The sequence below is a fragment of the Ursus maritimus genome, unplaced genomic scaffold (assembly GCF_017311325.1).
Source record: "Ursus maritimus isolate PB19 unplaced genomic scaffold, ASM1731132v1 scaffold_4, whole genome shotgun sequence".
Taxonomy (NCBI): Eukaryota; Metazoa; Chordata; class Mammalia; order Carnivora; family Ursidae; genus Ursus; species Ursus maritimus.
The window spans coordinates 90,744,255-90,769,803 of NW_024426552.1; the positions used below are offsets into that span (position 1 = coordinate 90,744,255).

Consider the following 25,549-nt stretch of genomic DNA (forward strand, 5'->3'; position numbering starts at 1 on the left):
TGAATTGGACAAATAAATACATTTCTGAATTGAAATAAAGAGAGAATATGGCCATAAGAAAACTGTGGGATTTAGTATCTTTCAATGAGTTTCTTTCTCCCTAATGCCCTGTCTCTCACTGAATGCTCTGATTCCCACATGGGTCACTAATGTAGGGAGAAATGGTAAGACTGATGTCCAATTGCTTTTTCCTCATTTGCATGCCATGCGTCACGGGCAGTGTAACCCATGCAAATTAGAGCGTCCACGCTTCCGCAGGACTGCTGCCGTCTGCATTGCTCTGAAAGCATGTGAAGTCAAAGGTAGTCAGAGATCCAGCACACTGCCTGCAATGTGCCTCGTGACTAGATACCACGCCATCACCTCCATAAGGCTCAAGACTGCATCATACTCATGGAAGCCTGAAAAACAATCTCTTCCTCTTTGGTGTTTGCACATTCATTTCAGTATTCCTCACGAGGGTTTCTGCCAGGTGACTGTAGTTTTAAACAAAAGAAAATGAAACACCTATCGTTCTGGAAGAGAATTCCTTTTTTTGGGCGGGGGGGTTGTTCCTCTTGATTAACTCAGCTCTGGGGCTCTAAGTTTCAGTGGCACTGGGTTTTGGGGTGGGCTGTTATTTGATTCGGTGCCTCTGCTCTCCAGGGAGTGATGACACACCAAATGAGTCATTGTAGTAGCTGGAACCGTGGGAATTACTCTGTTCCGTGACTGATGCTAGATTTTGGTACAGTAGCAATCCAAGAGGGGAAAGGCCACGACCATGGCTTGGGCAGGAGTCCTAAAATCCTGGGGAACAGTTGCTCAGCCCATGTGTCTTCCCCTTCACTCTGAGGGTGACCAACTTCACCTTCCCAAAATAAAATGAGAACCCGACGTTTGTATATATGTGTACACACACCGCACATACACATATATACGCATGTATATTCAGAACTGAACCGTCTCAGTCGAGCCATTGGTTTTCAACAAAGTTTAAATTTATTCCATCTTTCTTTTCTAGTTTCTCTGCGCTACAAACACCGTTTTCTTCGCTCCATGCAGCCACTATGTTTGTAACAGTTCTATCTAGAGCTTTCTTTTCTTGTTGCTTAAGCTGGAGCACTGACTTGCTGAGAGATGTGACTTTGGTCCCCTCTACGATTCATACATGCCGAACGAACTTTTCTTTTGTAGGATCTGACGGCATTAGCCAAAGAATTACGAGAACTCCGAATCGAAGAAACAAACCGCCCTCTGAAGAAGGTGACTGATTACTCCTCCTCCAGTGAGGAGTCGGAAAGTAGTGATGAAGAGGAGGAGGATGGAGAGAGTGAGACCCACGATGGGACGGTGGCTGTCAGTGACATACCCAGACTGATGTAAGAGGGCTGCTTTTCACATGTCGGCCGGGGCGGGCGAGGTCTCCAAAATGAAAGGACAAGAAATGTGAATTAAATAGAGGATCATTTATGGGTCTCTGGCAGGATCAACCGACTTTGGGGGTTTGAGTTTTTATCAGAGCATAGTCCTATAGTTACCTCTCTCCACGGACACCGTCGCCTGGAATACACAGCGATGTTCCTACTGTGTTTGCTTTATCCAGGTGCTCTTGTGGGATTGACTCTCCCTCTGGTGACATTTGAGTGGTTCTTGTCATCTCCAGGGAAAATGATATTGACAACCACTGTTGTCACTTGCCTGTGCCCCTAGAACTGCAAGACCAGAATTTTGGACAATGATATTTAGGAGTTAAAATTAACAACAGGAGACATATTCCATCATTCCCCCCCACCCCCCACCACTACATAAGGAGGAATGCACGTAGCGTGGGTTAGCATCCCAGCGAAAGATTCCGGATTCAGACCATCCTGCAGAGAACCTTCTGAGTGTTTCACCTAAATATATCCTAGTTATCATTTTCTTCTTCTTCACTGTCTCTCTTATGTGATCTTCTTCTCTGTGGCCTGTGACTTGCCCCCCACCCCCGCCATGTTCTGTGCATTTCTTTGCAGTCTCTTTTTGGCTATTTATATTTGCATTTATGCCTACCTGCATTTCCCTTATTATTTACTTATGTGATAGCCTTTACTCCTTTTCTTCGTTTCGTGAGGGGGACGCTCACTCTTTATGTTCCCGTTGGACAGGGTCCTATGAGAGAATTCCTCTGCCTTATTGCTTCTCCTGTTTAAACAACAGATTCAGACAGTCACACTCACATCCATTTCTTGCTTCCTCCCCCAAATAAACACAAGGTGCTGTTGCTCTGATTTGCTATAAATGTGACCGAGTGAGACACTGACGATTCCAACTTTGCGCTTCGTTCACCTCCATTTCTTTGGCTCGGCTGCTAGTATTGGTCATCACACTACTCTCACTCCCCATAGAGAAGATGCCGTATCAGGTCACAGATTACGGTCCTGTCCAGCAGAGATTGGAGAGAGAGGGCTGGCCAGTCTGCAGGGAATGTCATTCATTGATTAACAGTCATTATACACAAGCAATTCTGAGAGGCAGATCTAATTATCATAGCTGAAAACTTATACTTGTTGTTCTGCTCTTGATTACACAGTTATTGACAACCATAAGTATGCTAAAATATGACATTTGAAACAAATTGCATTAAATTGCTTTTTTAACAGCAAATAAAATTGTTCTAGCGGCAAAATCACTAATCCAAAACATTTCTGCAAAATATGCTGGTCCTTTCAGTTTTTATCTTGACTCAGCATTGGTTCATTTTTCTTTTTTTTTTTTTTTAAAGATTTTATTTATTTATTTAACAGAGATAGAGACAGCCAGTGAGAGAGGGAACACAAGCAGGGGGAGCGGGAGAGGAAGAAGCAGGCTTATAGCGGAGGAGCCTGATGTGGGGCTCGATCCCACAACGCCGGGATCACGCCCTGAGCCAAAGGCAGACGCCCAACCGCTGTGCCACCCAGGCGCCCCATGGTTCATTTTTCTAACAGATGTTTTGAATTCCCTGTAAGCACTGAGCCTCCAACTACCAGGACGAGGGGTGGATTATGAACTTAAAATATTGATAAAACTTCCACTCTGTTCCACACCACACTGAGGGCTTTGAGACATTCAGCAAGGGCACACACACACATTCTGCCTTCGAAAAGTATATATTCTAGTTGGAGAGAAACAAGATGATACGTGGAAACTTCTGACTAATCTAAAATATTTGGAAGAATGACCAAAGACATCCTTGGAAGAGATGTTCAATCAGTTTTGCAAGGCTGTTGACGGTGTTGGGCACACCCACTGCTTCCCTCACTACAGAAGTGCCCTCCTGTCCCTTTGGAAATCATCTGCTTACAGCCCAGCCTGCACAGAGGGCGCCGGTACCTTCCTCTGTGTGGCCCCTGGATCTGGAGCATATTCCCGCAGTTTCGTGTAGTGCCGAATCGGGATATTTATTACACGTTGTCTCCCTCTCTGGGCTCTGAGATCCCTGAGGGTGAGGACTGTGTCTCATTCATCTCTCTACTCCTTTTTTTTTTCCTAATAATAATTTTTTATTATGCTATGATAGTCACCATACAGTATATCCTTAGTTTTTGATGCAATGTTCCATGATTCATTATTTGCGTATAACACCCAGTGCACCATGCAATACGTGCCCTCCTTAATACCCGTCACCAGCCTATCCCATTCCCCCACCCCTCTCCCCTCTGAAGCCCTCAGTTTGTTTGCCAGAGTCCATAGTCTCTCATGGTTCATTCCCCCTTCTGTTTACCTCCCCTTTCGTCTTCCCTTCCTTCTCCTACCGATCTTCCTGCTATTTCTTATGTTCCATAGATGAGTGAAACCATATGATAATTGTCTTTCTCTGCTTGACTTATTTCACTTAGCATAATCTCCTCCAGTCCCGTCCATGTTGCTGCAAATGTTGGGTAATCGTTCTTTCTGATGGCTGAGTAATATTCCATTGTATATATGGACCACATCTTCTTAATCCCTACTCTTAACACCTTGCGTGGTGTCTGGAATAGAGGTGGTCTTCAGTGACTTTGATTTATATTTAATTGCACTGAACTGAAATTGGCAAGTCCTGGCTTCCTGGAGTTTATAGCCCAATCCAGAAGAAAGACACATTCACAAGTAACTGTCATCAAGATAGAGGGAACATGGGGCAATATTAGAATCTCAGGCGAGGGGAAATGGAAGTAAAGGCACAGAAGGTTGACTTGGGTAGGAATGTCGGGTGTATGGGGGTGGGAGGGGGGTGGTCTGGACCAGTGAAACCAGACCAAGAAGTGTGTGCTTTATCATGCGGCCGTTGGGAACCATGGAAGGCCCCCTGGGCTGGGAAGTGACATTATCAGTGCTATGTTTGAGAGAAATCATTTCGGCAAGATGATTTGTAAAAAGAACAGGCTAGACACTGGTAAAGCAATTCAGAGGATCTATTACTGTCATCCAGAAATAATGAATGGGCTATCATTGAATGCATATAATGGAGGCAAAAGTTGACGTGGCTCTTAAACAACTGGTAAATTTTGGACAGATTAAAATGATCATCCACTAAAGAACATTTAAAATAGTTAATGATATAGGAGATATACTTAGAGACAAGTCAGGATACAAGTGTGTGGGTGTGTGTATGTGTGTTTATTCCCGTTTGGTAAATATGTGCATTTTTGTGAGTATAAAATATATACAGTCTGTTCTGCCATAGCATGATAGCTGTATACTAAGAAATTTCACAGTATTAAAAAAATTCATTATAAAACAATTGTTTCTTTTGGAATAGGGTATCAGAGTTAGAAGACATATACATTCTTATCATTTTTATTTTCTATTGTTAAGATAAGCCTTTACATTCTGTGCTACATATTTTTAGAGAGAGAGAGAGAGATACATATACAGCAACCTAGTTTGCTGCCGTGAAATGTATACAAAAAGAGCTTCTCGGAAACGGAGCCCAGCCATTCAGACCAACAGCTGTAGGTCCTAATGCTCAAAACAACTTACTTTATGGACAGTGCTGGTTTCGTATTTACAGTATAAGGTAGGACCTGTGAGAGTGTACGTAAGTGAGATTATTCCCCTAACTAACCAACAGCACTATTTCCCAATGCCTCATGCATAGAAAAGTAATGGGTGGAGGGAAATAGACTAGAATTACAAAGTGATTACCTCTTGATTATACGGCTACGAGTGGTTTTATTTTATGTAGATCCCCAATTTTATGATGAGCATTTACTATTTTTATAATCAGGAAAAAAACAAAAGCTTTCTAGAACAGGAGGAAGGGAAGGAAAAGTGCTAAGTTGATTTGCATCAGATCAAGCAAGCCCAAGAAGATCCTCTTGTATCAGCGTCTTCCCCCAAGTGTCTGCGCCTGCTTCAGAGCAGTACACGGGAGGCCCAGTCGTAACCGGTACGACCATCCCCTGCTAGCATAGCCCTTGAGTTCTGTACAGTCTTATAAAATGCAGTCTGCACAATGAAAGCCATTTATCGTGTGTCCTCTTCATTCCGTTAGCACTGGAAAGCCGTGGTTCTGACCCTGTTGCCCCCCCAGGCTGTTGTAGTGCTCCCCTTCCTTGCCTGCGGTCCTCTCTGCCCTCCTGTCCATTTTTCCGGTTCTGGTCTTACTAGTGTTGCAGAAGTGTGGCTCTGGTCATGCGGTACCCTAGTACCCTACAAGCCTCTTCATCCCTGGGGCTTGCGATCGCCTCACGCTCCGGCCAAACTGACCGATCGGTTCTTGCAAATAAACGCCTTGTACTTGTCCAGTGTTGCACCTGTTCTTGCAGTGACCTCTTCGTCTGTTTTGCACTCCCACTTTCATCCTGCCGTGCATTTGAGTGTTCATGTCATGTTCTTATGCACTTTGGATGCCAAGAGAGAATCTTAAGCAGGCTCCATGCCCAGTGCAGAGCCCAGTGTGAGGCTTGATCTCGCGACCCGAGCCGAAATCAAGTCAGACACTTAACGACTGAGCCACCCTGGCACCCCTACCCAGTGCCAAACCAAGGGCCGTTCGTATAGCAGGTGTTCAATAAATGTGTACTGAATTGAATTAAATCAGTACTTACAGGAACACTTCAACACATCCTGTGAGTGGAAATTATTGTTCTACACCTGTGGCCTCATCACAGTAAATTTCCTATAGTTTTCCTTCTAATCAGTGGAAGTGTTTTGTTTTGTTTTGTTATAGTCTTTATAGGAATTTGGACAACTAATTGTTCCCATCCAGACTCTGTCTTGGAAATAATTTTTAGAACAAAGGATTACTTTAACTATAAAATGTTTTAGTGGTTTGGGCCTGAGTGGTTTTTTTTTAATCATTGCCTTTTTTCATTCTTTTATTATTAATAAACTTTATTTTTTAGGACAGTTTTAAATTCACAAAAAAATTGAGCAGATAGTACAAAGTCCCCCTGTTACTCCTCCTACCCCCTGCACTCAGTTATCCCTATTATAAGCACTATAATTAGTATGTACATATGTTACAATTAATCAACCAAAATTGATATATTTTAATAGTTTATTCAGATTTCCTTAGTTTTTACCTAAAATCCATTTTTATGTATCAGGATCCCATCCAGGATCCCATGTTACATTTAGTTGTTTAGTTACTCCTGTTGGCTGTGACAGGTTCTCAGACCCCCTTTGTTTTTAGTGAACTTGGCGGTTTTGAGGAGTACTAATTAGGAATACCATAGAAATTCCACTCTGCTGGGATTTGTCTGATGTTCTCGTCATGATTCGCCTCAGGCTGTGGATTTGGAGGAGAAAGATCACAGAGGTCACATGTCATTTTTATCACTTCATATCAAGGGTGTGTACTATAAATGTGACTTAGGACGATTGGCGTTGACCTTGATATCTGGCTGAGGTAATGCTTGCCAGGTTTCTCTGCTGTAATGTAATTTCTCCCCCTTTCCACACTGTAGTCTTTGGAGGGAAGCCAGCGTGCACCGCCTGCGCTTATGGAGTGAGGGGTTACGTTCCTTTAGGATGGAGTGTCTACATAATTTATTTGAAATTATTCGGCAGAGATTTATCTCCTCTCTGTTTATTAATTTATTCAGTCATTTATTTATATCAATATAGACTCATGGATATTTATTTTGTACTTTGGATTATGGTCCGATACTTCGGTTTGCTGCTTAAATTGTTCCACTGTCAACCACTGGATGCTCTTTCAGTTGGCTTCTTTTTTTTTTTTTAAGATTTTATTTATTTATTTATTTGACAGAGAGACAGCCAGCGAGAGAGGGAACACAAGCAGGGGGAGTGGGAGAGGAAGAAGCAGGCTCCCAGCGGAGCAGGGAGCCCGATGCGGGGCTCAATCCCACAATGCTGGGATCACGCCCTGAGCCGAAGGCAGACTCTTAACCGACTGAGCCACCCAGGCGCCCCTCAGTTGGCTTCTATACCGCTGTGGCTGACATGAAGCACTTCCTTACCTTCTGACACTATAAGGTGCTCCAGGCTTACCTTGTGTATTTCTTGTTCTAGTCCTGGAATCAGCCATTGCTCCTGGGAGCCTTGATTCCTTTTATTAAAGAATGATATCAGAACCAAGATACGGGCACTGGGGGTGCTCGTTGCTACTGGTGTATCATTTCTTTTAGGCCCTCTAGCTGACAGAGCAAGAAAATATATATGTGTGTATTGACCCATTATGTACACATATCTATAAATGTTTCTACATATAGCCATCTGTATTACATTAAATAAAAGTTTATCCTGATATCTCCAACTCTGATTCATTAACACATGGATCATTCTTGCCGCCTCCCCTTCCTTACATGGAAATTCCCACACCAGGAGTGGGAAACCAGGCTCTCACCGTCTGCCAACATTCGCTTAGTAGTTCACTTCCGGTGCACATGGATAGAAGTATCAGAATGCTTAACCTGTCTGCCAGTGGGCAACAACTTTAGCAGTTGGAGTACAGTGCTTACAAGCAGTTCCTTTTATCTTTAGTCTTATGGGACTCCATTTATTTCCAGAAATACTTAGGTCAACCTTTTCCCCATCCCCCACTCAGTGAGATTTTTTAAATATGTTTGTAATGCAATTAGATTCTCTTTTCACAGTCGGCCTTCTTTCCTGGGATCCCCCAACCTGCTAAATGATTTATTTTTATTAACATACATCAGAGTTCACTGCCCATACTATAAAGTTCAGTGACATAGCTGAACGAATGTTTTAGTTATCCTGTAATAACAGTTACAAGAAAATTATTTTGGCATAGCCCATATATAAAAGTGATCCAATGCCAAAGTTACTTTTTAAATTTTAAAAAGACAAAACTCAATATTAGTTATTGAGGACACTTTAAACATGGTAATAATAATTCTCATAGCTGATTGCTCATCAATTCATAAAAGAGCTATCTTTTGGCAATAAACTTGAGTGAAATGTTTGCTAGTTATTAAACAAAGTCTTTGTTGACTTATAAAACATTTACTGGATGTCACCTACCTGCCAGGCACAGCGGTTGGCCCTGAAGATACCAACAGTACTGAGCTCTGGACTGTGTATTGAGTGCATGGTTAGAGGTGTGCAGAGGCTAATGTGGAAGCGGAGTGGAGAGCCACCTATACCATCCCAGTGGGGCTGGGGTGGGGTTTGGGAGTGCCTGAACTGCAGTTTAAAGGAGGAGTTACCCAAAGGGAAGGAGAGAATGTAAAAGAACCATTCAGGAAGAGAAGATAGACTAAAGTTGCCCAAGGGTTTTGGTAGCATGGTGCATGTAGGAAACTACTAGAACTCACATGTTGTTCGAGTTAAAAATGGAAGGTAGGTTTTGTTGAAACCACAGGCTAGAGAAATAGGCAAGGACCAGATAAAGGAAGGCTTGTAAGCCACAGGTTTATCCTCTGGTTAATTGGGAGCTCCTGAAGGTCGAAAGCAGAAGAGTGCCATGGTCAGGAGAGCAGAGAAGGATGGAGTAAAGGGTCAGTAATAGTAGACAGACAAAGTATCAAAGAGCAGTCATTGAACTTGAGAGCTAAGAATTGACTTAAGGAATTTCCTTAAGATGCTAGAAGTCAAGTATAAGGAGCAACGGTTTGAAGAGTGAACCTTAGTATTTGAAGGAAGATACCATGCCTTTTAAAAAGAATTCTGGGAGCTCCTGGCTGGCTCATTTGGAAGAACATGGGACTCCTGATCTCAGGGTTGTGAGTTCAAGCCCCACATTGGGCGTAGAGATTACTTAAATAAATAAATAAACTTCAAAAAAAATTTAAAAATTAAAAAAAAAAAGAATTCTGTAAAGAGGTGATTTGGAACATACAGAAGTCTGTAGGAATTTTCCATAATCAAAAGCTATTATTGGTAATACCATGTGCAAAGTGCAGGTCAGGGTGCCTGCTGGTGGAAGGAGTAGGGAGGGCTTGGAAACCCCGTGGAGCCTGGCGGCCTCTGACACGGCCGGGGCAGTCTGGTCCTTGGACAGTCGGAAGCTTGCTTGCTAGAGCTGCTGCATGGAGAGCAGGCGGGGAGAGGGTGCTACAGATGTGGGACACCCATTCAGGACACCAAGAAACAGGCATTCCCTAAACATACATTGCTGTTAATATTGTCCCTTCCCATCTCAGACCAACAGGAGCCCCCGGGAGCACCGAGCAGTACAATGTGGGAATGGTCGGCACGCATGGGCTGGAGACCTCTCACGCGGACACTTTCAGCAGCAGTATTTCAAGAGAAGGAACCCTGATGATAAGAGAGGTAAGTTGGTATAAAAACTGTGCAGAGGAAGTGCATTTCTTGAGTGGTTTCGACATTAGAGCTTTCCCGGAGAATGCTTACGGCATGTAGTTTAAGCCTTGTGAATGGGGGCCGGGGGGCAGGGGGAACCTGTGCTTCTCAATGGCTGAGTGATTTTAATTGGCCACCGCCTCCCTTTCCTGCATCCTTCTAAGCTTCTGCAGTGTGACTTAATTACATGAGTCCAAATTCTTCAGCAGGAGCTATGCAAATCGGAATATAGAATTTGAGCTTGAGGATGTAAAACTGGCAAGCCCAGATGTTTCCTACAGCAGGAAAACAGAAATGAATGGGCTCGCTCAGCAGCATCCGAGCCCTTGGTATGTGTCCTCCCCCCCAGTGGCTTTATCCTTGTGGATTTTATGGAGAGAATGCTTAGAAGTTCCAAGAAAGGGTGATTTCATCTTAGCTAATTAAGTCCACATTAAAAAGGCTATTAAGCTATTTTGATGAAAGAACAAAGAAAAATGCAGATCTCCTTGAAAATGTACCTTGGCAGTTTGTATGATTTTGTTTTTTTAAACTCGAAGCACGTCATGTCATTTGAGGTCCCACAGGCAGGACTTCCTCTCGGCGTCCATGCCAACCGGCAGGGCCTTGACAAATCAGAATCTGTCTTCTCTTCTTTCTCACTTCCTCGTCGTCATGCAAGCTTGACACCAAATCTTTGCCTGGAAGGAAAGTAATGGCTGGTAATGTTGGGCAAACATGACTTGATGTCCCCTGGGCCCGTGTTATCATCTGTAAAATTTCATAAATAATAGTAGCTGACTCTCATGGGATGACTGGGGGGCCAGTGAGTTAATACATGGAAACGTTCCGTAAACGCACACACAGGCGACCCCCGCACAGCACGAGCGTGAACTGTGTAGACCGCTCACGTGCGTTGTTTTTCAATATGGTCTAATACTGTAACGGTGTTTTCTTGTCCTTATGATTTTCTTAATAACATTTTCTTTAGCTGACTTTATTATAAAAACACATACATATATATATTTAATACGTGTACAGAATATGCATTAATCAACTGGGGTGGTATTGGTAAGGCCTCCGGTCAACAGTGGAAGTTAAGCTTTTGGGAAGTCAAAAGTTCTGTTTGGATTTTCAAGTGCCCCGGGGCTCAGTGCCCCTAGCCCCCATGTTGTTCAAGGGTCAACTCTACTTTATCTCGCTGTCACCACAGAATCGAGTTCTTCTTTTACTCGTTATCACTCCCCACTCTTGCCTCTGAAACAATGTGTATCATCTGTCATTCTTCAGCCAGGAGAGTTTGGGAAACCATAATAGCAGGCTTTGCTCCCCAGGAAAGAAAGGAACTGAGATTTTGAGATGAATAAGGCCTTTGAAATAATAATTGGCAGTAGGGCTGTCACTGGAAGAATAGTTCACACAGCAACTTGCTAGAATTTCATTATATGGCCTTGCCGAATCTTTGAAGTAGACTTTAAAGAGTCCTCTCATGTAAGCCTGAAATAGGAAATGGACTTGGCCGCAGTCGATGGCCTAGCGCTGGTGTGTAAGTCTCCCGGCGTGGAGAGTGGATAATTCCAATGCAAGTATTAAAGGCTGCCGTCACTATAACTTGCTACTTGGAAAACTTGAGGGAAAATGTTCTGGAGTGAGTTACTCTCTGACTCCAAATAAAAGGACTCTGATTTCTAATGCAGTTTAAAATTTGCTTGAGTCTTTATGACAGAGTCAGTACCTTGAAGAAGATTATCAGGAGGCACATTTTCAGTTCAGTCGCCAGACATATCCATACGGTTCCATGTTATTTAAAGCACTCCAGTATTTTATGACCACAGCCAATCACTTTGAAAATAGCACTCACCAGGGTCTTATATGAATTTGATCTATTGAGGGCCCAAAATCTTTCTGTCTCTCAGTTTCTAAAATTCCACTTTTCCCAAAGGTGGGCTTTTAAAATAACAAACCTTGAGTTGGAATCCATTAAAGGAGCAGGTATTAAAAAGTTGAATGCAAATAAAAGTATGTCCCTGACAAAACAGTAAGAAAAGAAAAGAAAAACTCATAACAGAACTTAGCTTATAGGGTGTTATCATTCAGTTCCCCAAGATGGACATCAAGGAGAACTCAGTCATGTCAGCATTCGTACTCAAGTAGACAGGATGGTTCCAGAGGGTGCTGGCTCTACTACCCACAGTCTTGCCAAGATGCACAAATTTATGCACACCTGGGCCCTGTGGTTGTCTCTCTCCCTATCCAATGGCCCTATAGGACCTTTCCCTACTCTAGTTCTAGAACTCACCACACCAGCTGTCATCTCCCGCTTCCATCCATTTGCCAGAAGAGCTCTTCTCCCTTCCCCACTGCCCCTGCTGCCCACTCGTCACCCAGCAGGTTCCCTGGGTCTGGCTCAGCCTTCCCTTTCTCCTTGAAGCCTCTCTTGGGACCCATGGGCCTCTGTCCATAGCATCTTCCTTACTGACCCGCTGGTAATAGTAAATAATAGGAAAAAGAATCCACTTAAAACAGCTTAAGGTGGGGAGAAAAGGTGGGGTAGGTATCAGAGATAGGGGAATAGAAATTCAGAGGCATTTCATACAAGGGATCCAAAGGCGAAGAGTAAGTTGGAACTCTGCAGCACTGGAACCAGAAACTAAAAAGGAGCAGGAGTCCAGGCAGCTTCATGTGCCTCTCTCTGGCTCTCTCCCTGCCTGTCTCTCCTTACCCTCATCTCTGCTTCCCTCGATGCCAGTCTCTCCTTTCCCTCGTTTCTCTTTCCTCCATTGCTCCTTTGTTCTGTCTGGTGCACAGACCCGCTTTCTCTTCCTCTGCACGCACAAGCTCTCGCTTCTCCCCGCCCCCCAGTTGCAAGATAGGCGCCGAGTTCAGCTGTCCCGCAGAAACTGACCAGTGTCTCTCAGACCCAACATGAAATGCAAAAGGGAATTTGATCCTGTGTGGTTCACGTGTCCACTCCAGGTCTGATCAGCTACGGCCGAGAGCAGAGCCACCTCGTATGGCCGCAGCCCAGAAAACCTGGGCTCTGCTACCTGACAGCCCCCCACTGCAGCACTTAGAACCCATGTCACTTGGAGCAAGTCAACTGAATTCTTTGCAGTGCAGTTTTTCCGTCTGTAAAATGAGGATAATGAAAGCCACCCCATGGTGTTATCTTACGGGCTGTGCGGAATACCATACCTAAAGCATTTGGCATGGTCCTGGATACGTATTGTTGGTCGGAACATCTTAGTGCCCACCCCCATGGGAATGGTGAGGGTGGAAAGACTATAGAAATTGTTGGGCTCTGCGAGGAGGTCCTAGGGGGCAGGGCTCTTGTGCGTTTATCTCTGCATTCCCCGCAGAGTGCCTGGCACGCAGAAGGTATTTAATTGTAAGGAGCTGGCTGAATGGACAAAAGGCTGATGACTCAGAGTGGGGAGACTCAGGGGTCACCACTGGATTCCTTCAGGCTTCTCACTGTCTCGGCCTTTTCCCCTATTAGTCTCTTCTGGCTTTCTTTGATAAGCAATGTGTCTGCATCCATTTTTGGCTTGAGGCAAAATGCTAGGGGTAGACTAGAGAGCCTGTAAAACTCTAAAGAGACACCATGTGTGATTTATGCTACTGGGAGATTGGGGGGAAATGTTAAAAAGCCTTTCAGTATTTGAACAGAAGTTACAAGGAAGGAAAAGCTGCCCAGTACACATAAAATTGGAGACAGTGAGATGAATCAGGACTGAACCCCATAAATGTCATTTAGAAGACAAAGCGTTCAGTTCTGAGAACAGGCACTCGTACTGTTGTGGATGAGCAGCGGGACGGAATGAATCCAGAAAAGACCCCTCGCCGGAGCAGTGCTGCCAAGAAACAGAGCATGCTTCCGCTTTCCAGTTATTTCTCAAGCTCCCTGGCAACACCCATTACATGCACCTCTTCAGGAACTTGGGGATCTGTGTCCTCTCCCCCTCAAAAAGTGCCTCCTTTCACTTTTAGCCAGAAGCAGGTACAGAGGGTCATTGCAAGACCAGGCCAGGCTCTGGAAGGGGGACGATAGGCCAGTGAGCCCGTGCCAGCCAGCCCCAAAGAAAGCGGGGAGTGCTTCTGCCTGCCCTGATCCTGGCTCATTCCGCCATGTTCAGCAAAACGCATCACACTCAGTAGGCACTCAGAAATGTTAGGTGAATGAGGGAATGAAAGCAAAGGTGAAGAAGGGACTTGTTACTTAGGTCTGCTCTAAGAAACCTCCGGGAGCTGGTCGCATAGCTGTTACGTCAGTTAGCACAGTACTGGCCAGGCCTACAGGGTGGGCACCGGCCTTCAGGAAGCAGAGTTGTCTTTTAATCCTGCATTTCTTCCCTGGGATTTTTGGGAGGAGGCTTTGCTTCCAGACCAGTGGTTTCCAAACTTGTTAGGTCGTACAACCCTATCAGTAAAAATTTTAAAGCATGCCACATAATTACGATGTATTTTTTTTAAGAGAGAGAGAGAGAAAGAGCATGGACATAGGAGTTGGGAGGAGTGGGGAGAGGGGCAGAGGGAGAGGGAGAGAGAGAGAATCTTAAGCACCATGTGAGGCTCGATCTCACAACCCTGAGATCATGACCTGAGCCGAAATCAAGAGTCAGACGCCGTACGGACTGAGCCACCCCGGTGCCCCATAATTACAGTGTATTTATTTGCAAATCATGCGTGTGTCCTACTGCACACATTTTACGTATATTATAAAATACCTTGAAAGGACATTAAAAAGGGTTGCCATAAACAATATTTCAAATGCTTTGCTAGTCATGATGACTTCCATTTTTTACTACATGGCACCATAATTGCTTATGAGAGAGTCAATATTAATAGCGGACATAAACCCGTAGTTTCAAATCATCTGTAGATTATTTCAGTACATTTTTTTGTAACTCCTGTCAGATCTGGTTCATTAATCATTGTTTTAAGCTCACAACTGACAGAGCGCTGTGAGTCTGGTTGATATCATCTCTGCATTTTCTTGGGGTACGTGGTACATGGATTATTAGCATTATCTCATCCCATCCTCTTCATTTCAGCAATATTTTCGGTCTTGTATGTGTCTTGTGGGTTTGTGTTTGCGACCTGGTAATATAATCTGCAAATGCAGTTAACTGGTGTGCTCACAGGCACAGACGCGGATACGACAGAAGGGGACCGAGCCAATGCGCACCTCGGTACTCAGCCCCTCCACCTGCGTGCGGCATTCCTGTCTTACCCCAGGGAACCCCCACATCCTGTGTGTCCCTGAAGGCCCCTCATGCAGAAGCAAAAGGCTCCATTGTCAGTCCATATACTAAATAGTAGCAAAGTTTAACTTCTTTTTCTTAGTAAAATAGAAATGTGAATGTTATCTTCCCACACACCCCAGCGAGTCCATTTGGAGACCATTGTGCCTGTGCTGTGTGCGGGGTGACATCGCTCCATGGCCTTTGCCCTCCCTATCTAATGCTCCCCATGTGTTGTGCTCCCTCAGACGTCTGGAGAGAAGAAGCGATCTGGCCACAGTGACAGCAATGGCTTCGCTGGCCACATCAATCTCCCAGACCTGGTACAGCAGAGCCATTCCCCGGCCGGGACACCAACTGAGGGCCTGGGGCGCGTCTCCACCCATTCCCAGGAGATGGAATCTGGGACTGAAGTAGGTGCTGGGCAACAGCCTCGACAGCTCTGTTCTCCCGTGGGGGGGGGGGGGGGGAGCGAGGTGGGGAGCAGGCTCCAGGAATGGGGCTTTGCTAAGCTCCCTGAAATGTGTTGGTTGGTTTCTACTATATAACTACTTATGCAAATACTTAAATGGCAGAAAGTCATAGAAGCACAGCGGCAAATGTTCTCAGATATCGCCTGGCCCCAAAGCTGTTTTCACAGATGAGAATATTGGGGCTCAGAGAGGTAAAGTGACTTGCCCGAGGCACACAGCTGGTTTGTGACAGATCTCTGTAGACCCGGGATTTCCTATCTCCCAGGCCAGTGCTAGAAACTTCTGCCTATAGAGATCCCAAGGCCAAGTTGAGGTGCATGTTTACATCGATTTAGTCAAACTAAGTCGGACCTAAAATGAGGTTGAAATTATTTGTTCAGTGAAAGACAAAAAGCAATAAATAGGTTCTCCAAGCATTCCTCTTCCTAAACTCCGGATTGTATGGGAAAGGGAGAACCGAGACACTATCTTTCCTGTATAGAAACAGTCCCTGGATATAGGCTGAATAAATCCCGTCTGCCAGGCAGTGCTCCTAGGTGTGGCTGTCCTGGCTTGACCGGTGGGTGAGTTCGCGGTGCTTGGTTCATGACTAGTCCTGTGAGTCCCGCGTAGGCCCTGAAGCTAATTGTGAAGCATCTGCACTGGTGTGTTTGATGCTGTCCACACACTTTCTAGGATACCCCCTTTTTGGATTCTACAGTTACGGAGCACACGAGCTTTGTGTCCCCCAAGGGAAAGAACAGAGGGGCGCGTTGACGGGGCAGCATTTCCTCTGGTGGCCTCACGCGGTGTGGGCAGGTTTTCTCTGCCTGAACACCTCTCGCGGCACCAGAAAGAACCCCGTGGGGTTGGACTCCGGTCCAAATGCTGCTGCTGCTCCGGCTCTAAGTGGGAGCCCCCCTCACAGACTCGTCCTGAACATCGACCGAGAGAACGTATGCGAAAGCTCCGAGAGGAGCTTGACCGTATGTTCGGGATGGAACGTTGCTATGTGGACATGCTTACTTAGTTTATTGCCCAATTGTGTCAGCTTTCCTTCAGACCGTGTGGTCAATATGAGGTGGTTTTTACTTCAAGGGAGAGAGGAGCTCTGTCACCACAGTCATCTTACCATACGGTCCAAAATGTAATTCGCTCACTGCAGCCCCTCCAGTCTGACCGTTCATGGGGCCCTAGCAAAGGCACGATGGTGAGTAACCACCCGAGACCGGGCGAAGCTGGAGAGAGAGGCATATATATACTCGGACTCGGGGCTGAGAGTGTGAACAGCTAAACAGATTGAAGAATGTTATCGTTTGGAAGCCCAAGCAAGATATTCCTGGCATTGTTCACTCCTGTAGTATTTATTTACCTGCTTTTCTTAATCCTCTTGCATATCGAGTAGTATGGCATGGGGAGCAGCACGAAGGCCTCCTTCACCCCGTTTGTGGACCCCAGAGTATACCAGACGTCTCCCACCGACGAAGACGAAGAAGATGAAGAATCCTCAGCTGCGGGTAAGCTGGGAGGCCCGCAGCTTGGTTTTCCTTTCTGATAGGACCTGACAAGGGAATTAACTAGTGGTCCGGTAGTTACGCCATTTTCTGCTTAGGCCCTGCCTTCAAGGGAAATTGTGTTTTGTTTTGTTTTGTTTTGATTTGATTATTATTATTATTTTTATAGGATTTCTAAAACAATTTCTTTCTCTCCATTTTTTTTCGTCTCTTCTATTTTGCTTCTGGTAGGAACCCAGAGGTATCCAGGGGCCCTGGGAAAAGCTGTTCCTCAGAGACCTCCAAACTTACCACATACTTCTCAAAAGCAATTTCTGGGTACAATGCTGTGCACGCAGTAGACACTTAATAAGTGCGTGTCGAGTTGTGTTGGGTTCTAGGTATGCGCTTCCTGCTGCCCGGGCCTGGCTGGTTTAGGGGAGAGTCATGCTTTCTGGACTTACACAACTCACTAATCATCAGGAGAAGCTTAGGCCAGGTTGTCAGTTGATCACACGGAATTGTAAAAAGTACATCTTCCAGTGTATGAGGAGACAGTGTGTTCAATTTTGTGAGATGAATATTCTCTAAACTACCCAAGTTGTACCCATAAGTCTGTTTGACTAATGGATAAAATACTGCTTCTGTGAATGACTTATACTGTATTCTACTAAAACAAACTGTAAAATGTGCATTGTTGCAGTTTCTCTCCTTTTCTATAATGTGCACTAAACAAGGAGAAATCATAATGTTTTGAAGTGCCTTCTCCGTAACTCCATTGGTTATTTTTTAAGATGCCACTGACTTCTCTGATTCTTTTTCTCAAAGCTCTGTTTACTAGCGAACTTCTTAGGCAAGAACAGGCCAAACTCAATGAAGCAAGAAAGATTTCAGTGGTAAACGTAAACCCTACCAACATCCGGCCTCATAGCGACACACCAGAAATCAGAAAATACAAGAAACGATTCAACTCAGAAATACTCTGTGCAGCTCTCTGGGGTAAGTGCTGCTTTTTACCACTCGGTCATAAATCGACCCTCAAACCTTAAAAGCCCGTGGAGCTCACCATCCGGAGAGCGGTGGTTGAATCATGGGTGTCAGAGTCCCGACTCAGGACTGTCTTGGCCTCAGGAGAGATCAAGGGCAGTTTTACATGTAGCGAGAAGTGATAACCTAACGCCCAAGATAACAAGATCAGATTCAGAATGACCCCGTCACATAACAGTGACGAGCTAAAGTCAACGAGAGAACAGGCTGCCGCTTACCGCACACCCACTCTGTGCCCAGAACTCTGCCTCTGTGATCTGTGCGATATCCTGCAAGGGGAGGAAGGGCATCACCCGCATTTCACAGCTGGGAAGCCAGCCTGGCATCTTTGAGTGAATTATTAAAGGTTAGTAGTAGCAAGATAAAACTTGGAAAGGACGACAGATGATGACTTTCCTTCTTAGTTCAGACACCAACCTGCAGTCCCATGAAGATGATACGCAGGTTGTAGCTGCCCTCAAACTCCCTCTGGGTGGGCTGAGGTTCTATCAACGTCCTGGTCTGTGTTCCTGCAAACGTCACATGCCGATTAAGGAAGGATATGGCCCATCTGTATCCACCTAAAATGCTAGGCCTTGTTTGGGGCACCACAATTTTATAAAGGCAAAAGCATTTGAGATGTTTGGAGAAGTCGTTGAAGGCTGGAGACTATTTCATGGGAGATACGATGCAAGGAGTAAGGCTCTGTCCTCTGGAGAAGAGACAGGAGACATGATGGCCATGTTGAATATGGAATGATTTATGGACAAAAGAATAGACATTTATGTTACTCGAAAAATAGATGTACAAAAGCAAGAGAAGTTAGAGAAGTACCTGTTCATGAATATAGTCCACTACACGGTGGACCCTTAACGTGTGTGTGTGTGTGTGTGTGTGTGTGTGTGTGTTGCAGGGCAGGTGAGAGTTAATTTGCATGAATTTTTAGGATGGCAACTATCCAGACAAGACCACTTACCTGCTAGAGCTTTTGTAATAGGGATTAGTGTACAGGAGATGGGCTGGGCTAGATTTAGATATTTGAGTGGTCCCTTACAGCCCTGCAACTCTCAGGCTATTAACACCTCTGCTTGCATTGGCTTGTCATTTCCCTGACAGCCAGCAGAACCTTGAGGGTATTAGACATATGTAAGCTTTGGCGTGAAAAGGAGGAAGGGCTTTTCTTCCAGTGGGGTATGGAAATGGGGCACTCTGCTGTGTGCTGAAGGTGGGTAGGCTAGAAATCCCTGCATGAACAAGGGTGGGGATGAATCTTGGGCAAGTCTCGAGGTGGGATTTATAGAGAGAGCCAGGAAAGAAATAAAGGCTAATTGTACTCGTGTCACAGCTGTGCCCAAGGCTTCTCGTGAGAAGGACTCTATACAGGGTAGTACACGGCCAGATGTAATGAATGCTGCTACCACTTTATAAAAGAAAACTAATTGTGTTACCAGAGGGACAGTGATTTAATTACTGTGGCAGAGCCCCCACGTCTTCCCTCCCTACTGCAGTACCTGCTTGCCCATTAGTTTATATTAACAAGGCACAGTTTCTTAGGCTTCACAGGGACCCCGGGTGCAGAAAGGTTGAAGCATATAAAAAGTCAGTCTTGGGGTGCTCCTTAAATTTGCAGGTGTAAATCTCCTGGTGGGAACCGAAAATGGCCTGATGCTTTTGGACCGAAGTGGGCAAGGCAAAGTCTATAATCTGATCAACCGGAGGCGATTTCAGCAGATGGACGTGCTGGAGGGGCTGAATGTCCTGGTGACGATATCAGGTATGTTACCGGTGTGTTACTGGGAGGGGCTGAATGTCCTGGTGACGATATCAGGTATGTTACCGGTGTGTTACTGGGAGGGGCTGAATGTCCTGGTGACGATATCACGTATGTTACCGGTGTGTTACTGGGAGGGACTGAATGTCCTGGTGATGATATCACGTATGTTACCGGTGTGTTACTGGGATGACCGAGACCTCCAGGTCCGCACAGGTAGGAAAGGCCATCACCTCAGTTCTAAAAGAAGCAGCAAGTTCCATCCTCCCTGGCTAACAGTGACAAAGTGATTTATAGCAGTATGGCCAGAGTGAGATCACCCGTCTTGTAACTCTGGGAGACACTGCCCTCTGAAGGGAAACCTCTCACCTCTGCATGATCTCTGAATCAGGCAGACGTACCCCAAAGGCTGTATGTTTATAGGCCTTTAACCTCTGCCGGGACTCAGCAAGGATCTTTTGAAGTCTGAGCTCCAGTCATTGCCACCTACTCTCGGGTGGAGAACATAAAAATATAGGCTTCTCAGAGTGGAGAATTTTGTAAGCAGAAACTTCTCTGGTCTCTTTTCTCTCAAGAATTGTTCTAGCTTATACTGCGTTGATGCCTCCGCAAGTGCAGCTGGCCTGCTGGGTGACTGAGTCTGTAAAGAGATTGGGATGTGGGAATCATTACGGCTACACTGTGCAGCTTTCTGGTTCCCAAAAAAAGAACTTTAAAAAAAAAAAAACATGCGGGGCGCCTGGGTGGCACAGCGGTTAAGCGTCTGCCTTCGGCTCAGGGCGTGATCCCAGCGTTGTGGGATCGAGCCCCCCATCAGGCTCCTCCGCTATGAGCCTGCTTCTTCCTCTCCCACTCCCCCTGCTTGTGTTCCCTCTCTCGCTGGCTGTCTCTATCTCTGTCAAATAAATAAATAAAATCTTAAAAAAAAAAAAAAAAAAAAAACATGGACACAGAAGTGAAGGCCTTGTTACTGACCAGTAAGCAATGTAACCTAAAAGAGTCTCTGTTTATTGAAAGTTCTTTGCTTTCTGAGGACATTTGAAGGATAGCCCTTTAAGTATCCCCAGCCTTCCCATCCCATCCAGTGTGAAAGCACCATACCTTTGCACGCTAGAACCACTTGAATGGATGGGAAGAACCCAGGATGTACCCCAGACCTGTGGGTCAGAATCCCTGGGAGGAGGGCCCAGGGATCAATAGCTCTCATAGTTCCTGAGGTGTTTCCAGCATGCAGCCAAGTTCGAGAGCCCCGGCTCTATGCTCGGCCATCGTTTCACAAAGAGAAAAACAGCGCCACTGGGTTCAACCTTGAATAAACTTCAGCTCTTGAGCTGTATTTCTGTTTTGGAAAACTGCCTTCCCTTGCGGCTACCGTTCCCACTTTCTTCTGCCTTTCCGCGAATGCTCAGAGTTTCATCTTTTTTTAATCTCCCCAAAAAGAGTTAGCCGAGTAAATTCTTCTTGTATTATCCTTTGAGCTTAATTCTGTGTAGTCTTTTTTTCTCTTCCTAATTGCTTGCTTGATTGCTGGACCTGCCAAATCCCATTCAAAATGTACAGCAGCCACTCCCCTCCCGAAAGTGGAAATGATGCCAGAAAATTCATTATGTTGTGAGTGACACGTTCCCATTCTTAAAAAAAGTAACCACCTCCTCTTATCATGAAGTATAGTTGGGGAAAGAAGAGAATGAAAATAGGAGCAAATGATTCTTGACCTGCCCTCAGATCTGCGTTGGCATAGAAATGAGGAAGCACTGTCCTTTCTGCCCATTCCAGCTGTTGCGATCAATTCTGGGCCTTTGGCAGTGACTCCCTTAATTTATGAAAGCACTGTCCCGTGAAATCCAGGGTGCAGTGCTTTAATAAATGTTCTTCCTCTTATATGTATCACATCTGTAAAAAAAAAACTTCTTTTGATGCCTAAGAGAAATCAAGGGAAAATAAGTACCCAGGAAGTATAACCCACAGGCCTAAATGTCTCATCACTCAGGAACAGCCACCTCCCCACCCCACCGCCCAATGAAAGAAGAGCCACCCAAGAACATTTTCGTATCTGGTACTCAGATAATCTCACAGAGTATATTAAATTTTACTCCTGTGTCCTCCTCAACATTTTTAAGATGTTTTCTTATCATTGAATTCCTATTCCAGAAGCACTTTACCAAAAGGGAACTTTGTTTCTTCCCAAGTGCACATCTTCAGTCTTTCCCAAGTAAACATCTTTTTCTCTATTATTTTTGTTTGGTATTTCTTTCAGCGATCTAGAATCATAAATGTGTCCAGGGTTCTCTGTTGAGCCCAGGTTGCCTTCATTAAAATTGTTTCTCTTGTGTCCTTATAATTTTTGTTGTTGTTGTTAGTCAGGTAAAGTAAAAATACTCCCAGCTGTCATCTTCAGAGTAATAGAGGAGGTGAATAAGAGGCTCGCATTAACATATGCTGTGAGGTTAGAGGGTGAGGGAAATACAGTCACACATAAGCACTTTAAGATAAAGTGTCCAGTTATCAGACTCTGAGAAGCAAACTGAGGGCTTCGGGGGGGGGGGGTGGGGGAATGGGATAGGCTGGTGATGGGTAGTAAGGAGGGCACGTATTGCATGGTGAGCTGGGTGTTATACGCAACTAATGAATCATCGAACTTTACATCAAAAACCAGGAATGTACTGTATGGTGACTAACATAATATAATAAAAAAGTATTATTATAAAAAAAAAAAGAATACAGATGCTCCCAGAAGCCCTTCAAATAGCGCTGCTGCAGGTTTACTCCCTGGGCCAGAGCGAAGCCAGGTTCCCCGGGAGTATGGGAGCTTTTGAACCAGGGGAGATTAAATCTGTAACGACGACTCTCAGTGTTCATAGTAAATTCAAGGCTTCTCATTGTGATGAAGCCCCAGCATGAAAAAAAAAAATGTCCAGTTATCAACACTCCTTCATGTAATTCGATCTAGAATGTTCTGGAACTCTGACCAACGACTCCATTACAGAGTTAGGTCTTGACACTGCCCTTTGCATTGAGAAGAGAGGGTAAGAGCAAAGACAGATTATAAAATGGTGATTTGTCCAAAACACTTGGAGCTGTTGGCGTAGACACTCTGATATTGCTGGGGACACCGGTTATTGTGCCTTCACACGCCTCCACACTTGTAAATAAAATAAAATAAAAATAAATGAATAAAATAGGATAGAGATGGGGAAGGACTGAGAGAAAAAGCTGTCACAGGGACTTGAAATTAGAGCTCTGTTATTTCAACAGGAAAGAAGAACAAACTACGAGTTTACTATCTTTCATGGTTAAGAAACAGAATACTACACAATGACCCAGAAGTAGAAAAGAAACAAGGCTGGATCACGGTCGGGGACTTGGAAGGCTGCATACATTACAAAGTTGGTGAGTGTCAAGACATGGAATTGTTTACTCAATCCTAATTATTCAGTTTAAGTTTCATTCTGGTTTTTTCTATTAGGTATTGATGATGTATTTGTTACCAATGTGAGATGTTGTTAGAACTTTAGGTATACTTGCATTGTTTCCAGAAAGTCAGATTGATGAAGTTCTAAGAGTGCATTCGGAGTAAAGACCTGTATACTCCAGTTTAAACATTTATATCCACTCCCTCCCAAATACCCATTAAAGTAACAGTGAAGGAATAAAAATGCCATAAACCCACAAGGACAAAGGGACAAGAAGAAGAGAAACCAGCAAACAGGAGATGTCAACAGAATTGAACCAGAATAGTTGGATGATGAGTAACTAACTAGATGACCAGAAAATGCTGAATTCTATGTCTGCAGTGAGGAAAGTCATCAAAATCAATCCAACCACTTAACAGAACCCAGAAAGGCCCAAGGTCTGAAGCCCCAGGTGTATCTGAGATGGAGGTATATGGCAGAACTGAAAACAGAAGGATTATTGGAAGGTGATGAAACCCAACTTCTCTCCCACTGCAACAGAGGATGAAAAGTTGACACAGCCAATCTGAATTGTGGGAATATGGAATTGCCAGGACACATACACGCACACACCCCTCATCCTCTGTTTAGCTCCCAGGATGTTGGCAGCCATACTTATATTCCCAAGCAAGAGATTGAAAGATTTGTCTTTGGAGAAACTAAATAGCCAGGAAGAAAAACTGTCCAGGTACTAATATTTGAACTGACATGGAAAGCTTGCTATGTAACCATCTCAAGCTGAAGCCCAGCAGCGGGTCAGCCCCTGGTACCGGACATGGGGACATCCACTAATAAGAAGGAAACTTACCCAGAAAGAAAGAACTTTAGGGCAAACAAAGATAATGAGGAGTAGAAGAAAATGAAAAAGAAACTGTAATAATTTCAGAGAGATTAGAAAAACTATTTCTGGAAGAGAAGAATAGGGACCACGAAGAAGAACAGTTAGAAAAGGGAGGTCATTCAGAGAGCAAGAAAAAAAATCTTGGAAATTTGAATATATTTGCAGGGATAAAAAGTGTAGCAGGTGTATTGGAAGATAAAGATGAAGCATCTCCTAGAAAGTAGGACAAGAAGAAAAGGCAAGAAAAAAGGGAAAAGAAAAGGAGACAAAAAGATAAGAAAGTAAAAGGATCAGTCCAAGTGCTTCAAAATCTAAGTAACGTGAGTTCAGGAAAAAGAGAAAATAAGAATTGGAAAGGGAGGAAAGTATCAAATAATATAAGGAAATTTCTAGAACTAAGGACTTGAAATCCCAAATTAAAAGGATTCACTGTGAAAACCCAGTATAGTGAATGGGAAAAAAAAGACTCACAGCAATATATATTAACATGACATTTTAGTACCCAGGAAACAAGGAGGTCCTGAAAGCTTCCAGATTATAATTAATAAATAAACAAATAGTTTATATATTAGGTGGCTTGAGATTCAGCAGCAATACTAGAAGCTTAGAAGATGATGGAACAAAGCCTTCAACTAGTATTTTATAACCCAGAGAAACAGAACTAATAGGATACATACACACACACACACACACACACACACACATATGTGTGTGTGTGTGTATATACACATAAAGAGGTATATATATATATATATACATAAGTGTGTGTGTAAATATACTCTCTCTATATAAAGAGGTTTATTCTAGAAGTTGCCTCACCATTATGGAGGCTAAGAAGTCCCCAGATCTGTAGTTGGCAAGCTGGAGACTCAGGAGAGCCAGTCTCTCAGACCCAGTCTGAAGTCCGGAAAAGACCAGTTTCCCAGCTCAACAGACAGGCAGGCAGGCGGTGTCCTCTTACTCGATCTTGTTATTCTGTTCAGGTCTGTAATCAACTGGATGAGGTCCATCCGTCCTGAGAGGGCAGTCTGCTTTCCTCAGTGTGTCTGCTGCAATGTCATTATGGTCCAGAAAAACCCTCACAGACACACCCAGAACGACATGTGACCAATATCTGGGCACTTCGAGGCCCAATCAGGTGGACACATAAAATTAACCGTCACACCATCAAACCACTGGTCAGCTTTGAATGCAGTACGTAGACACGTTCAGACGTGCAGGGTCTCACGTTTATGTTCCATACACTGTTTCTCAGGAAACTGACCAATATATTCCACCAAAATAAAGGCATACACCTAGGAATCCAGGTAAAAAGTGAAGAAAATACCCAGAATGATGGTGAAGGAAATGTGGGTGAGAACCGTGCCACAGGCCTAGAGAGAAATCAGTCCACGTAGAGTGGAACAAGGGAATGTTCTAAAAGGGGTGGCTTCGGGGAAAATAAAGTGTCACCAGTAGGTTATCTGCCACATTTGACCACACTGAAGGCACTGACAGTACTAGCAGAAAGTCTGCACGTGCTTAGAGACAGATGCATGGAGAAGGAGGAAGTGGGGGGAAAAGACGGAAAACAAGAAA

At 44.4% G+C, this 25,549-nt stretch overlaps 1 protein-coding gene across 3 annotated transcripts in view; it reads left to right on the forward strand.

The window, feature by feature from the left end:
- Positions 1–25,549, forward strand: part of TNIK (TRAF2 and NCK interacting kinase) — a 375,800-nt gene that overhangs the window by 336,384 nt on the left and 13,867 nt on the right. For all 3 annotated transcript variants that reach the window (XM_040621607.1, XM_040621605.1, XM_040621606.1), the window contains 7 exons: positions 1,177–1,361; positions 9,555–9,684; positions 15,185–15,349; positions 16,794–16,905; positions 17,710–17,880; positions 19,538–19,681; positions 22,934–23,068. In XM_040621607.1, the coding sequence (XP_040477541.1) occupies positions 1,177–1,361; positions 9,555–9,684; positions 15,185–15,349; positions 16,794–16,905; positions 17,710–17,880; positions 19,538–19,681; positions 22,934–23,068 (1,042 nt within the window). The remainder of the gene's footprint in view (positions 1–1,176; positions 1,362–9,554; positions 9,685–15,184; positions 15,350–16,793; positions 16,906–17,709; positions 17,881–19,537; positions 19,682–22,933; positions 23,069–25,549) is intronic.